The sequence below is a fragment of the Oryx dammah genome, unplaced genomic scaffold, assembly GCF_014754425.2.
Source record: "Oryx dammah isolate SB20612 unplaced genomic scaffold, SCBI_Odam_1.1 HiC_scaffold_23, whole genome shotgun sequence".
Lineage (NCBI taxonomy): Eukaryota > Metazoa > Chordata > Mammalia > Artiodactyla > Bovidae > Oryx > Oryx dammah.
The window spans coordinates 56300841-56318269 of NW_024070207.1; the positions used below are offsets into that span (position 1 = coordinate 56300841).

The 17429-nt window shown below is 40.0% G+C and overlaps 1 protein-coding gene across 1 annotated transcript in view; it reads left to right on the forward strand.

The window, feature by feature from the left end:
* TMLHE (trimethyllysine hydroxylase, epsilon) overlaps positions 1-17429 on the forward strand; it is a 70709-nt gene that overhangs the window by 9677 nt on the left and 43603 nt on the right. The window contains exon 2 of the mRNA XM_040265298.1: positions 1833-2014. Within this exon, the coding sequence (XP_040121232.1) occupies positions 1834-2014 (181 nt within the window). The 5' untranslated portion in view covers position 1833. The remainder of the gene's footprint in view (positions 1-1832; positions 2015-17429) is intronic.

The following is a 17429-nucleotide window of genomic DNA, read 5'->3' on the forward strand; positions in this document are numbered from 1 at the left end:
AGTGTCCACAAATGTTTATGAAATTCTCCTAAGTACGAGGAACCATGCTAGATGTTAGGGTACAAACATAAATGACCCATAGGTTTCCTGTTGAGATGTATCCAGGTCTTACTGGTAGGAAAGCATAAAAACATATAATTTCTTTTTTTTTAATTTTTGCAATCATCATTTAATTTTAGAGCATCTACATCCCTGCAAAAAGAAACTGCACACATATTAGCTGTCATTCCCCAATTCCTCCCTACCCACTGTTCCAGCTGGAGACAAGCACTAATCTACCTTTTATCTCTTTGAATTTGCCTTTTCTGGACATTTCATATAAATGGGATCATATAGCATATGGCCTTTTGTGTCTGACTTCTTTTTGTTTATATCGGAGTATAGCCAATTAACAATGTCATAATAGGAATGCATACAATTTCAACAAAATATATTGAGAAGGAAGACAGAGGCATAAACAGACTGTTATGAGAGAACTAAAGAAAGCTGCTAGTTCATTCTGAGAATCTAGGGACGATTTCCTAGATGAGATGATATCTCCACTGATTCTTAAAAGATGAATAGAAGAGAATAGGAAGGGCTTCCACTTTAGAGGAACAAAGAGCATGAACAAGAGTTTCTCAAAATTTATAGTGAGTCTGGGAAACTATGAACAAATAAGTACAAGGAAGTAAATAATAGGAAGTCAGGCTGAGAGGTGGCTTAGGATCAGGTAATTGGAGGCATTACCTAATATGATAACTAAATTGGACTTTTCCCTGAAGACCTTGTGCTTAGTTGCTCAGTCATGTCCAACTCTTTGTGACCCCCATGGACTGCAGCCTGCCAGGCTCCTCTGTCCATGGGATTTTCCAGGCAAGAATACTGGTGTGGGTTGCCATGCCCTCCTCCAGGGGTGAAGACTCTAACCTATTTCAGAAACCTCCCTCAGTCATCAGCAAATTATCTTATATCTCTAGCTATGGACTTGGTATATGTGATTGGTTTCATCCCCCTTCAGCATGAAATTCAGTTCCTTTATCAACTTTTACCACATAGTAACATGTACACATCCACTCAAAGCAAGCATTTTTGCAAGGAGTTATTGAGAAGGTTCACATCAAGCTCCATATAGCTTCTCTGGCATGACCTTCTTTTTTTCCCACAAGATGAATGAATTCCTTTTAAGATCATATGCAAATGGTGGTTTTTTTTTTTTAGTATTTATGAAAGCATCACACTCAGGTTGTCATCAACTCCGAGAAAGTTACTTTTCCCAATAGATATAGTTTATCCCTAATAACAATAATGATGAGGATGATTAGAATGATAGTAGCTGACATATATAGGTCTTACTATGTACACAGTTCTAAGTACACTAAACCCATGAGATAAGTATTATTGTTATACTCATTTTACAGAACAGGAAACAGAGTCACTGAAAGTTTAAGAAACTCTCACAATTAAACATAATCAGTAGAAAAGAAAGTTTCAAGGCATCAAGATGAGGATGATCAGTAGTGTCACAGTGATGAGTCCCAGAAGGACAAGATCTAAAAGGCAACCCTTATATGTGGTTGGAAGATTAGAATTAGTGATTTTCTAAAGAACCACTTCAGTTAGATACGGGATGGAAGCAAGATTACAGTGCATAATACGAGTGGCTGGTAAGAAAATAGAAGTAATGGTTATCAACCACTTATGGTTAGCTTTTCAGAATTTCTCCTTTAATGCTCTGTGGTTGAGATAAGAAAATCAATTATTTTACATAGTTACATATGTAGTGTTATTCCTATAGCCTTATAAACCTTGTTTTATATTGTTACTAACACTCTCGTTGTTGAATTTTCTAGGATGTGGTGTCATAGGTTGTCCCACCTACAAAGCAGGCTCCAGGACCTGCTGAGGGGACGGGTCACACATTGGGCCCTTCAACAGTCCAACTTCAAAAGCTTATTTCCACTAGCCATCTATTGGCACCATACAGCCTCCAAGTCTCTGAATTGTGTTTGGCAGCAACATGAAGATCATTTTGGTAAGACGTGTAGAGACAGATACTTTATTTTTAATTGTGATAAAAAAGTAACATAAAATATATCATCTTAACCATTTTAAGTGTAAACTTCAGTAAGTGTAAAGTATATTTACATCGTCATGCAATGACATACTTTTCATGTGGACTGAAAATACTTTCTCTGGAGTTGTGACAACTTCTAACCGTGTATTTCCAGGATTCTTTTACAGGTTGTGAAAAAGACAGAAATAATATGGGGTAATAGTAAAATCTCATCCCAGCTAGCGGAAGGGAGCTCTGCCATGGTCCACCCCACTTTGTCCCCCCAGATCATCTAAGGAAAAAGGAAAGAAAAAATCAAAGCCTCAGTATACAGGGGAGGGAGCTTCCCTGGTGGCTCAGTGGTAAAGAATCCACCTGACAATGCAGGAGACATGGGTTCAATCCCTGGGTCGAGAAGATGCCTTGAAGGAGGAAATGGCAAACCACTGTAGAAGGAGGAAATGGCAAACCACTTGCCTGAGAAATCCCATGGACAGAGGAGCCTGGCAGGTGTCACAGAGAGGTGGACATGATTGAATGACTGATCTTGAGTGTACTATACAGGGGAGAAAATTTCAAAGACATAGACTGGAAATTCTACAGCCAGGGAAGGTATTAGGTGGCAGAGGGGCCAAAAGCTTTACTCCTGTGTTTTAGTTTCCTGGCACTGCTATGATAAATTTACCATGAATTAGTCAGCAGAGAACAGCAGAAAAATTTATTCTTTCACAGTTCTAGAGGTAGAAGATCTGAAATGAAGTTGTTGGCAGGGCCATGTCCTCTCTGAAGGCTCTAGGAGAGAATTCTTTCTTCCCTCTCCTTGGTGTTCTTTGGCTTTCGTCAACATCACTCCACTGTTTGCCTCCATCATTACATAACCTTCTTTACTGGGTTTCTTCTGTGTGTTCCAATTTCTCTCTCCTTATAAGGGCTCCTTCGGTGGATTGAGGGCCCACCCAAATCCAGTATGACCTCATCCTGTCTTGATTATCTTCAAAGATGCTATTTCCAAATGAGGTCTCATTCACAGGTATTAGAGGTGAGAACTTCAACATATCTTTTGGGGGAATACAGTTCAACTCACAATACTCTGGAAAGGGCCAAAAACAACTGTGAGGACCATACTCCCAAGACACAGACCCACAATGCACTCCAAAGACTTAGACTTAATCCCAAGATCAGAGAATTCCCTTTCCTCCCCCGACTCCAGCAAGCTAATTAGTCTTTGTTAAAATAGCAGTGGATGACAGCTACAAACACTGTCTTGGACCTGAAGCACCAAGAAAAGGGGCAAGGCCAAGAAGGGAGGTAAAAACAAGATCGCTAAGGGGATTTAAAGCCTCTGGTACCCATAGACAGAGCAAACATCAGACACAGTGCAACTCTTGGCCAGATTGATATAAATAGTCACCATAAAGCCCTATTTACTTCAGTATCTACTGCTCTATACAGTATGTCTGGCTGTCAACAACAAGCACAAAATTACAAAACATACATGCTAAAAGGCAAGAAATAACACAAGTTGAAGAGAAAAGGCGCCATCAGAAATAGACTCACATGTGACATATGTATTGAAATTTTCAGTCAGGAAATTTAAAATAACTGGTTAATATTTTAAAGATTCTAAATGGAAGAGGTAGACAAAGTGGAAGACCAGATGGATACTGTAAGCAGAGTGATAGAAAAATACAAGAAAGAATCAAAAGGAAATCAAAAGCATAGTAACAGGAATGAAGAATGACTTTGTGGGGCTTATTAGACACACCCATGAATAGAATCAGTGAATGTAAAAATAGGTCATTAGAAATTACCTAAACTGAAATGCACAGAGAAAATGAGAGTGGAAACAAACAAAACATAATAGAGTATTCAGGAAATGTGGAATGATATCAGAAGTTATATAATATACATGAATGGAATACTGAAAGAAGAAAGAAAGAACTAAGCAGAAGAAATATTTGATGAAATAATTTCTGAAAGCTTTCCAAAATGCTGACAAACACCAAACCACATATCCAAGAAGCTTAGGATACGTTTTAAAAACCCATGCATACACAAACACAACCCCACACTTAGGCAAAAGAGCAAAAACAAAGAGCAAATCTTGAAGGCAGTCAGAGGAGAGAAAAACACTTTACCTACAGAGAAAGACAGATGAGAATTATGTAAACTTCTCATGAGAAGCTATACAAGCAGGAACACAATGGAATGACAATTTTAAGACATTAAAGGGAGAAAAAAAAAACTGCCACCTATGATTCTATATCCAGCAATCCTTCAAAAGTGATAGAGAAATAGACTTTCTCATCTAACTTCTCAAAATATTGTAAAAGAATTTCTTCTGGCATAAGAAAAATGATATAGGTAACAAACTTGGATCTACATAAAAATAAAGAGTGTTAGAAAGGAATGAAGATAAACAAACTTTTCTCCTTCTGAATTACATGAAATTTTAACTATTTAAATGGTAATAGCAATGTGTTTGGAGAAGGCAATGGCACCCCACTCCAGTACTCTTGCCTGGAAAACCCCATTGACGGAGGAGCCTGGTAGGCTGCAGTCCATGGCGTCACTAAGAGTTGGACACGACTGAGTGACTTCACTTTCACTCTTCACTTTCATGCATTGGAGAAAGAAATGGCAACCCACTCCAGTGTGCTTGCCTGGAGAATCCCAGGGACGGGGGAGCCTGATGGGCTGCCATCTATGGGGTTGCACAGAGTCGGACACGACTGAAGCCACTTAGCAGTAGCAGTAGCAGCAATGTGTTTGGTGTTCATAGCACATATAAAAGTGAAATAAGTGAAAATAATATGACAGGATAGGAGGGAGAAATTAGGAATATTCTATTTATAATGCCAAGTTCTAACTAGGATGATGAGGAATCAGAACTGTTTTTCATAGCTAGTGGTATGCAAAGTACTATACAACTTTGAGTGACACTTTAGATTTATCTAAAAGTGGGCTTAGATTATTTAAAATGTACATTGTAAACATTTGGAAGAATAATTTTAAAATGTTTTTTAAAATAGTGTGAATAATAAATCAGTGGAATCATAAATATACAATGAAAATCAGAAAGACAGAGAAGAAAAAAGAAAGGAAGTAAGGAATAAATACAACTATAGAAAGCAGCAAGAAGGCAGATTTAAAGTCAACTACATTGGTAATCTCTTCAAATATAAATTGTCAAAATACAAAAATTGTCAAAATGAATCAAAAGTTATTCACCTATATATTATCTACAAGAAACACGCTTTAAATGTAAAGACTCAGGATAAAAGTTAAAGGATGAGGTGGGGACAGAGGTTATATGGATCTCTCTGAACCTTTGTCTCAGTTTTGCTGTGAACCTAAAACTACTCTAAAAAATTATAGTCTACTTAAATATTTTTCTTTAACTTAAGTTTTTGTTGTTCAGTTGCTCAATCATGTCTGACTCTTTGCAACCCCATGAACTACAGCACACCAGGTTTCCCCTGTCCTTTACCATCACCATATCCTGGAGCTTGCTCCAACTCCCGTCCACTGAGTCAAGTCAATGATGCCATCCAACCATCTTGTCCTCTGTCATTGTCTTCTCCTCCTGCCTTCAATCTTTCCCAGCATCAGGGTCTTATCCAGTGAGTCAGCTCTTCCCACCAGGTGGCCAAAGTATTAGAGCTTCAGCTTCAGTATCAGCCCATCCAGTGAATATTCAGGGTTGACTTCCTTTAGGATTGACTGGTTTGATCTCCGTGCAGTACAAGGGACACTCAAGAGTCTTCTCCAACACCACAGTTCATCCAACACTACAGTTCAAAAGCATCATTTCTTCAGTGCTCAGCTTTCTTTATAGTCCAACTCTCACATCCATACATGGCTACTGGAAAAACCATAGCTTTGACTAGCAGACCTTTGTCAGCAAAGTAATATCTCTACTTTTTAATATTCTGTCTAGGTTGGTCAGAGCTTTTCTTCCAAGGAGAAAGTGTCTTTTAATTTCATGGCTGCAGTGACCATCCACAGTGATTTTGGAACCCAAGACAAGAAAGTTTTTCACTGTTTCCATTGTTTACCCGTCTATTTGCCATGAAGTGATGGGACCGGATGACATGATCTTTGTTTTTTAAATGTTGAGTTTTAAGCCAGCTTTTTCACTCCTCTTTCACTTTCAGCAAGAGGCTTTTTAGTTCCTCTTTGTTTTCTGCCATAAGGGTGGTGTCATCTACATACCTGAGATTATTGATATTTTCCCCTGAAATCTTGATTCCAGCTTGTGCTTCATCCAGCTTGGCCCTTTGCATGATGTATTCTGCATATAAGTTAAATAAGCAAGGTGACAATATGTAGCCTTGGTGTACTCCTTTCCCAATTTGGAACCAGTCCGTTGTTCCATTTCCTGTTCTAACTGTTGCTTCTTGACCAGCATACAGATTTTGCAGGAGGCAGTTAAGGTGGTCTGGTATTCCCATCTCTTTCAGAATTTTCCACAGTTTGTTGTGATCCACACAATCAAAGGCTAGAGCCAGACATCCTGGAGTCCAAAATCAAGTGGGCCTTAGGAAGCATCATTACAAACAAATTAGTTGAGGTAATGGAATTCCCACTGAGCTATTTTAGATCCTAAAAGACCAATTCTGTCAAAGTACTGCACTCAATATGCCAGCAAATTTGGAAAACTCAGCAGTGGCCACAGGATTGGAAAAGGTCAGTTTTCATTCCAGTCCCAAAGAAGGGCAATGCCAAAGATTGTTCAAACTACCTCACAATTGCATTCATCTCACACATTAGCAAAGTAATGCTCAAAATTGTCAAAGCAAGGCTTCAACAGTACATAAACCGAGAATGTTCAGGTGTTCAAGCTCGATTTAGAAAAGGCAGGGGAACCAGAGATCAAATTGCCAACATTTACTGGATCATAGAAAAAGCAAGAGAGTTCCAGAAGAACATCTACTTCTGCTTTATTGACTACACCAAAGCCTTTGTGTGGATCACAACAAACTGTAGAAAATTCTGAAAGAGAGATAAAAATAGAAATAAATCCACAATTGCATTTGGAGGTTTTAATACATCTCTCAGTAACTGATGGGCTTCCCAGGTGGCTCAGACAGTAAAGAATCTGCCTGCAGTGCAGTTCGATCCCTGGGTTGGAAAGATCCTCTGGAGAAGAGAATGGCAGCCCACTACAGTATTCTTGCCTGGAGAATTCCATAGACAGAGGAGCCTAGTGAGCTACAGTCCCTCAAGTCACAAAGAGTCGGACATAACTGAGCAACTAACACGCATACATACACACAATAACCGATATATTAACTAAGTACCATGAACCAACTTCATCCAGTTGGCATTTATACAACAATCCATCCAACAACAGTAAAGTTCACATTGTTCTAAAGTGTAGATGAAACATTCATAAAGGTAGACCACATTTGGAGCCAAAAGCTCAAAATTTAAACATATAGAGACCGTAATGGGGAAAAAAAAAAAAACTAGAAATCAATAACAGAAAGATAGAGAAGTCACAAATATTTGGAACTTAAGTTATACACTACCTTTAAATGTATAAGAAGTCTCAGTTCAGTTCAGTTCAGTCGCTCAGTCATGTCCGACTCTTTGCGACCCCATGAATCCCAGCATGCCAGGCCTCCCTGTCCATCACCAACTCCTGGAGTTCACTCAGACTCACGTCCATCGAGGCAGTGATGCCATCCAGCCATCTCATCCTCTGTCGTCCCCTTCTCCTCATGCCCCCAATCCCTCCCAGCATCAGAGTCTTTTCCAAAGAGGCAACTCTTCGCATGAGGTGGCCAAAGTACTGGAGTTTCAGCTTTAGTATCATTCCTTCCAAAGAAATCCCAGGGCTGATCTTCAGAATGGACTGGTTGGATCTCCTTGCAGTCCAAGGGACTCTCAAGAGTCTTCTCCAACACCACACTTCAAAAGCATCAATTCTTCAGTGCTCAGCCTTCTTCACAGTCCAACTCTCACACCATACATGACCACAGGAAAAACCATAGCCTTGACTAGCCGGACCTTAGTTGGCAAAGTAATGTCTCTGCTTTTGAATATACTATCTGGGTTGGTCATAACTTTTCTTCCAAGGAGTAAGCGTCTTTTAATTTTTTGGCTGCAATCACCATCTGCAGTGATTTTGGAGCCCAAAAAAATAAAGTCTGACACTGTTTCCACTGTTTCCCCATCTATTTCCCATGAAGTGATGGGACCAGATGCCATGATCTTCGTTTTCTGAATGTTGAGCTTTAGGCCAACTTTTTCACTCTCCACTTTCACTTTCATCAAGAGGCTTTTTAGTTCCTCTTCACCTTCTGCTATAAGGGTGATGTCATCTGCATATCTGAGGTTATTGATATTTCTCCCGGCAATCTTGATTCCAGCTTGTGTTTCTTCCAGTCCAGCGTTTCTAATGATGTACTCTGCATAGAAGTTAAATAAGCAGAGTGACAATATACAGCCTTGACGGACTCCTTTTCCTATTGGGAAACGGTCTGTTGTTCCATGTCCAGTTCTAACTGTTGCTTCCTCACTTGCATACAGATTTCTCAAGAGGCAGGTCAGGTGGTCTGGTATTCCCATCTCTTTCAGAATTTTCCACACTTTATTGTGATCCACACAGTCAAAGGCCTTGGCATAATCAATAAAGCAGAAATAGATGTTTTTCTGGAACTCTTTTGCTTTTTCGATGATCCAGCGGATGTTGGCAATTTGATCTCTGGTTGCTCTGCCTTTTCTAAAACCAGCTTGAACATCAGGAAGTTCACGGTTCACATATTGCTGAAGCCTGGCTTGGAGAATTTTGAGCATTATGTTACTAGCTTGTGAGATGAGTGCAATTGTGTGGTAGTTTGAGCTTTCTTTGGCATTGCCTTTCTTTGGGATTGGAATGAAAACTGACCTTTTCCAGTCCTGTGGCCACTGCTGAGTTTTCCAAATTTGCTGGCATATTGAGTGCAGCAGTTTCACAGCATCATCTTTCAGGATTTGAAACAGCTCAACTGGAATTCCATCACCTCCACTAGCTTTGTTCGTAATGATGCTTTCCAAGGCCCACTTGACTTCACACTCCAGGATGTTTGGCTCTAGGTGAGTGATCACACCATCATGATTATCTGGGTCGTGAAGCTCTTTTGTTGTACAGTTCTTCTGTGTATTCTTGCCACCTCTTCTTAATATCTTCTGCTTCTGTTAGATCCAGACCATTTCTGTCCTTTATCGAGCCCATCTTTGCTTGAAATGTTCCCTTGGCATCTCTAATTTTCTTGAAGTGATCTCTAGTCTATCTCATTCTGTTCTTTTCCTCTATTTCTTTGCCTTGATTGCTGAAGAAGGCTTTCTTATCTCTTCTTGCTATTCTTTAGAATTCTGCATTCAGATGCTTATAACTTTCCTTTTCTCCTTTGCTTTTCGCCTCTCTTCTTTTTACAGCTATTTGTAAGACCTCCCCAGACAGCCATTTTGCTTTTTTGCATTTCTTTTCCATGGGGATGGTCTTGATCCGTCTCCTGTACAATGTCACGAACCTCATTCCATAGTTCACCAGGCACTCTATCTATCAGATCTAAGCCCTTAAATATATTTCTCACTTTCACTGTATAATCATAAGGGATTTGATTTAGGTCATACCTGAATGGTCTAGTGGTTTTCCCTACTTTCTTCAATTTGAGTCTGAATTTGGTAATAAGGAGTTCATGATCTGAGCCACAGTCAGCTCCTGGTCTTTATTTTGTTGACTGTACAGAGCTTCTCCATCTCTGGCTCCAAAGAATATAATCAGTCTGATTTCGGTGTTGACCATCTGGTGATGTCCATGTGTAGAGTCTTCTCTTATGTTGTTGGAAGAGGGTGTTTGCTATGACCAGTGCATTTTCTTGCAAAACTCTATTAGTGTTTGCCCTGCTTCATTCCACATTCCAAGGCCAAATTTGCCTGTTACCCCAGGTGTTTCTTGACTTCCTACTTTTGGATTCCAATCCCCTATAATGAAAAGGACATGTTTTGGGGGTGTTAGTTCTAAAAGGTCTTGTAGGTCTTCATAAAACCGTTCAACTTTGGCTTCTTCAGCATTACTGGTTGGGGCATAGACTTGGATTACTGTGATATTGAATGGTTTGCCTTGGAGACGAACAGAGATCATTCTGTCCTTTTTGAGATTGCATCCATGTTCTGCATTTCGGACTCTTTTGTTGACCATGATGGCTACTCCATTTCTTCTGAGGGATTCCTGCCCACAGTAGTAGATATAATGGTCATCTGAGTTAAATTCACCCATTCCAGTCCATTTTAGTTCGCTGATTCCTAGAATGTCAACATTCACTCTTGCCATCTCTTGTTTGACCAGTTCCAATTTGCCTTGACTCATGGACCTGACATTCCAGGTTCCTATGCAATATTGCTGTTTACAGCATTGGACCTTGCTTCTATCACCAGTCACATCCACAGCTGGGTATTGTTTTTGCTTTACCCTCATCCCTTCATTCTTTCTGGAGTTATTTCTCCACTGATCTCCAGTAGCGTATTGGGCACCTACTGACCTGGGGAGTTCCTCTTTCAGTATCCTGTCATTTTGCCTTTTCATACTGTTCATGGGGTTCTCAAGGCAAGAATACTGAAGTGGTTTGCCATTCCCTTCTCCAGTGGACCACATTCTGTCAGACCTCTCCACCATGACCCGCCCATCTTGGATTGCCCCGCGGGCATGGCTTGGTTTCATTGAGTTAGACAAGGCTGTGGTCCTAGTGTGATTGGATTGATTATTTTTCTGTGAGTATGGTTTCAGTGTGTCTGCCCTCTGATGCCCTCTTGCAACACCTACCATCTTACTTGGGTTTCTCTTACCTTGAGCGTGGGGTATCTCTTCACGGCTGCTCCAACAAAGCACAGCCGCTGCTCCTTACCGTGGACAAGGGGTATCTCCTTACCGCCGCCCTTCCTGACCTTCAACGTGGGATAGCTCCTCTAGGCCCCTCAGTCTAAATGAAAATGAATATACAACTTATCAAAATCTGTGGTAAGCTACTAAAACAGTAGTTGGAGGGAGATGTATGGCAATAAATACACACACAGAATCTGTGCAAAAAAGCTATAAAACACTGATTAAAAATGAAAGAACATAAATAACTGAAAACACATTCCATAACCATAGATTAGAAGACTCAATATTGTTAAGATGTGAATTCTCAGTATATTCTACAGATTCAGTGCAATCCCACTCTAAATCCCAGCAGACATTTTTTATACATATTAACAAACTGATTCTAAAATGTATGTGGAAAGACAAAGATATCAGAGTAGCCAATGCACTTCTGGAAAAAAATAAGTAAAAATACTTAAATTTCCATAATATGGTTGACCCTTAAACAATGCAGGGGTTAGGGGTACCAACATTTTTAGCAGTCAGAAATCTGATTGTAATTTATAGTTGGTCCTCTTTATATATTCAGTTTGTTCATATATGTGGTTATACATCCACAGATCAACTGCAAATCATGTAGTACTGTAGTATTTACTATTGAAAAATTTTGCATATAAGTGGACCCAAATCATTCAAAGCCACATTTTTCAAGGATCTCTTTGCAGTCCAAGGGACTCTCAAGAGTCCTCTAGCAGCACAGTTCAAAAGCAGCAATTCTTCAGTGCTCAGCTTTCTTTATGGTCCAACTCTCACACCCATACATGACTACTAGAGAAACCATAGCTTTGACTAGACGGACCTTTGTTGGCAAAGTAATGTCTCTGCTTTTTAATAAGCTGTCTAGGTTTGACATAGGTTTTCTTCCAAGGAGTAAGTATCTTTTAATTTTATGGCTGCAGTCACAAAATTCAAAACATTCTCTGTTAAAAAGACTGTTAAGAGAATGAAAAGAAAAGCCACACAGACTTGGAAGAAATATTTGCAAACAACATACCTGAGAAAAAATTTTGAAAAGACCTCTTAAAAGTTGAAAACAACCCAGTTTTTAAAAGGGTATAAAGAGCTGAACAGACATCTCACCACAAGAGAAAAGCATGGCAAATAGACATGAAACATGCTCAACATCGTTTCAAATTAGTAAATGCAAAATAAACCCACAATGAGATGCCACTAAACACCTGTTAGAATTACTACAATCCAAGAAAACTGGCAATACTAAATGCTGACAAGCATGCAGAGCAATAGGAACTCCTGTTCATTGTTGGTGTTAATGCAAAAATGGTACAGCCATTCTAGAATAAAGTTTGGTAGTTTCTTATAAACGTGGACTTGCCAATAGTTGCATTTCTAGGTATTTACCCAACTGATTTGTAAACTTATGGCCACAGCAAAAACCTGCATGTGAATAACCACTTTATTCATAATTGTCAAAAGTGGGAAGCTATCAAAATACCCTTCAACAGGTCAATTAGTAAACTATAGTACATCCATGCAATGGAATAAAAAGGAATGACATAAAATCTATTAAAGGCAAAACTATAGGGACAAAAAACAAATCAGTTAAAGATAAGTATAGAGGAATTGCTAGAATGAATCAATGTATTGCATTATATTTGGGAGACATCAGTAAACTCATGTTTATCCTCATATAGAGAGATGTGAAGATACAGAAATAACTCCAATTGGCCCTTGAACAATGCAGGAGCTATGTGTGCCAATCCTCTGTGCAGTTAAAAATGTGCATTTAACTTGTACATTGCCCTCTGTATATGTGGTTCCCCTCTATCCACATTTCTGCTTTCTCGAACTGAACCAACCACAGATTGTATAATAAGTAGTATGTACAACCAGTCCATTCTGAAGGAGATCAACCGTGGGATTTCTTTGAAAGGAATGATGCTAAAGCTGAAACTCTAGTACTTTGGCCACCTCATGCGAAAAGTTGACTCATTGGTAAAGACTCTGATGCTGGGAGGGATTGGGGGCAGGAGAAGGGGACGACAGAGGATGAGATGGCTGGATGGCATCACTGCCTCGATGGACGTGAGTCTGAGTGAACTCCGGGAGTTGGTGATGGACAGGGAGGCCTGGCATGCTGCAATTCATGGGGTCGCAAAGAGTCGGACACGACTGAGCAACTGACCTGAACTATTGAGAAAAATTCTGCTTATCAGCGGACCTGTGTAGTTCAACGCTGTGTTGTTAAAGGGTCAACTGTATAGATATGTTTTTACACATAGATTAGTATATTTTCTAGCTCTACCCACTAAGAGATCCTGGGGAATAATGACACCGCAGTAGCAATGAGCACACCCAGATCTTGGTTTCTAATACCATTCTCTAGCGAAAGGAACCAACCCTTTGGAGATTGGATGATTCTAGGGCTGGGCCAGGGAAGATACAAGATGAGCCTGGAGCATCTTGTAGTTTCAGAAAGTAAGAAAGCTCAAAAAAAAAAAAAATGATGAGGCAATGTTCAAGGGACACAGGAGCTAACTGAAAGAACTTCTAATGGCCAAACCTGGAACAGCTTGAGCAAGAAAATAAATGATGTAATATTGGATTATAACACAAAATATAAATATCCATGAATCCATGCTGATATAAATAAATGATTGAATAATGGGGAGAGTAGATAGAAATCTCCCATACAAAAGAATTTCAAATAACTTATATAGATATTCCTCCTCCCCCAACAATGGAGGTGGATCTTAACTCCTCTGTCCTGGAAGGCAGGCTGTACTTAGTGATTTGCTGCCGAAGAATAGAGTGTAGAAGGAGTGGGGGAGAGTAACTCTTAAGAAGAAAAACCTAGCAAACATTACCTCTGATAGCATATACCAGTGATAGAATTCGGTAAGAAGGGCCCCTCACTTCTGTGGCTATCTCCCCCAAACTTAAAACCCCAATTTAAACACAATAAAAGTATCAGATAAACCCAAATTGTGGAGCACTCTAACAAAATGCCTGACTAGTACCTCTCAAAGCTATCAAGATCACCACAGCCAAGGAAAGTTACAGTCACAGTCCAGAGTAGCCTAAAGATACATGACTAAATGTAACCTGGGCCCTGGATGGGACGCTGTGACAGAAAAATTAAATTAGGGGAAAACTAATGAGATTCAAAAATTAGGAAAGCAGTACATCAAAGCTGTATATTGTCACCCTGCTTATTTAACTTATATGCAGAGTGCATCATGCGAAATGCTGGGCTGGATGAAGCACAAGCTGGAATCAAGATTGCAGGGAGAAATATCAATAACCTCAGATACACAGATGATAACACTAATGGTAGAAAGGGAAGAGGATCTAAAGAGCCTCTTTATGAAAGAGGAGAGTGAAATAGCTGGCTTAAAACTCAACATTCAAAACATGAAGATCATAGCATCCAGTCCCATCATTCATGGCAAATAGAAGGGGACAAAATGGAAACAGTGACAGACTGTATTTTCTTGGACTCCAAAATCACTGTGGACATTGACTGCAGCCATGAAATTAAAAGATGCTTGCTCCTTGGGGGAAAAAAAGCTATGACAAAGCTTCACAGCAAATTAAAAAGCAGAGACATCACTTTGCCAACAAAGCTCCATCTAGTCAAAGCTACAATTTTTCCAGTAGTCATGTATGGATGTGAGAGTTGGACTATAAAGAAAGCTGAGCATGGAAGAGTTGATGTTGTCGAACTATGCTGCTAGAGAAGACTCTTGAGAATCCCTTGGACAGCAAGGAGATCCAACCAGTCAGTCCTAAAGAAAATCAACCCTGAATATTCATTGAAAGGACTTATGCTAAAGCTGAAGCTTCACTATTTTGATCACCTGATGCAAAGAGTGGACTCATTGGAAAAGACCCTGATGTTGGGAAAGATTGAGGGCAGGAGTAGAAGGGGACAACAGAGCATGAGATGGCTGGATGGCATCACCAACTCAATGGACATGAATTTGAGCAAACTCCAGGAGACAGTGAAGGACAGGGAATCCTGGCATGCTGCAGTCCATGTGGTTGCAAAGGGTCAGATTTGACTGAATGACTGAACAACAACAAATGATTCAAATAAATTTGGGAATTTAATAAATAATATATCAATATTCATTCATTGTCAAAAATTCGTTACACTATTGTATGATAATACTAATAGGGGAAACCGGGCAAGTGCTATATGTGAATTCTTTGTATTTGCACCTTTTCTATATCCTAACACCATTATAAAATTAAAAACAAGCTTATTAAGAGAGAGGGAATTGGAGAAGGTAGTGGAAACCTGAAAACCAGAGGAATATTAAGATGGAAGATATTACAACACTTCACTGATGAGAATGATCCAGTAGGAGGAGGAAATTTGATTCATAAATAAGAGTGTTGGCCTTAAGTGCACAGATATTTAAACCATACTAACAAGAAGGAAGGCGGAATATATGTGTACAAATATATGTAAGTTGTATGTGGACCATGGATTTGTGGAGATTGTCTTCTAATTACTTCCATATTCAAAAGCAAGGTCATCAGTTGAAAGTGGGAAGGGAGAGGTGGTATTGACAGTTTGAGGAGAGAAGAGACAATGTATAATAGTGTTCTCAGAGAGTGAGTGAGTGATTATACTAAAAAGTTATGCAAAGACTGGCAGTGTTGAGTACTCGGTATTTTTGGTGATTTTGAAATGAAAGAAACCAACAAAGTTTAAATTTTTTTCTCTAACAATGTTTACCTGGTTCAGTTCAGTTCAGTCACTCAGTCGTGCCCAGCTCTTTGCGACCACATAAATTGCAGCATGCCAGGCCTCCCTGTCTATCAACAATTCCCAGATCACTCAAACTCATGTCCATTGAGTCGGTGATGCCATCCAGCCATCTCATCCTCTGTTGTCCCCTTCTCCTCCTGCCCCCAATCCCTCCCAGCATCAGGATCTTTTCCAATGAGTCAACTCTTCACATGAGGTGGCCAAAGTATTGGAGTTTCAGCTTCAGCATCAGTCCTTCCAATGAACACCCAGGACTGATCTCCTTTAGAATGGACTGGTTGGATCTTCTTGCAGTCCAAGGGACTCTCAACAGTCTTCTCCAACACCACAGTTCAAAAGCATCAATTCTTTGGCATTCAGCTTTCTTCACAGTCCCAACTCTCACATCCATACATGACCACTGGAAAAACCATAGCCTTGATTAGACGGACCTTTGTTGGCAAAGTAATGTCTCTGCTTTTGGATATACTATCTCGGTTGGTCATAACTTTCCTTGCAAGGAGTAAGCATCTTTTAATTTCATGGCTTCAATCACCATCTGCAGTGATTTTGGAGCCCCAAAAAATAAAGTCTGACACTGTTTCCCAATCTATTTCCCATGAGGTGATGGGACCAGATGCCATGATCTTCGTTTTCTGAATGTTGAGCTTTAAGCCAACTTTTTCACTCTCCTCTTTCACTTTCATCAAGAGGCTCTTTAGCTCCTCTTCACTTTCTGCCATAAGGCTGGTGTCATCTGCATATCTGAGGTTATTGATATTTCTCCCGGCAATCTTGATTCCAGCTTGTGCTTCATCCAGCCCAGCATTTCTCCTGATGTACTCTGCATAGAAGTTAAATAAGCAGGGTGACAGTATACAGCCTTGACGTACTCCTTTTCCTATTTGGAACCAGTCTGTTGTTCCATGTCCAGTTCTAACTGTTTCTTCCCAGCCTGCATACAGGTTTCTCAAGAGGCAGGTCAGGTGGTCTGGTATTCCCATCTCTTTCAGAATTTTCCACAGTTTATTGTGAGCCACACAGTCAAAGGCTTTGGCATAGTCAATAAAGCAGAAATAGGTGTTTTTCTGGAACGCTCTTGCTTTTTCAATGATCCAGCCGATGTTGGCAATTTGATCTCTGGTTGCTCTGCCTTTTCTAAAGCCAGCTTGAATATCTGGAAGTTCACGGTTCACGTATTGCTGAAGCCTGGCTTGGAGAATTTTGTGCATTACGTCACTAGCATGTGAGATGAGTGCAATTGTGCAGTAGTTTGAGCATGCTTTGGCACTGCCTTTCTTTGGGATTGGAATGAAAACTGACCTTTTCCAGTCCTGTGGCCACTGCTGAGTTTTCCAAATTTGCTGGCATATTGAAGGCAGCACTTTCACAGCATCATCTTTCAGGATTTGAAATAGCTCAACTGGAATCCCATCCCCTCCACTAGCTTTGTTGTAGTGATGCTTTCCAAGGCCCACTTGACTTCACACTCCAGGATGTCTGGCTCTAGGTGAGTGATCACACCATCGTGATCATCTGGGTCATGAAGCTCTTTTTTGTACAGCTCTGTGTATTCTTGCCACCTCTTCTTAATATCTTCTGCTTCTGTTAGGTCCATACCATTTCTGTCCTTTAGCCCATCTTTGCATGAAATGTTCCCTTGTTCTGTCCTTCATCAAGCCCATCTTTGCATGAAATGTTCCCTTGGTACGTCTAATTTTCTTGAAGAGATCTTTAGTCTTTCCTATTCTGTTGTTTTCCTGTAT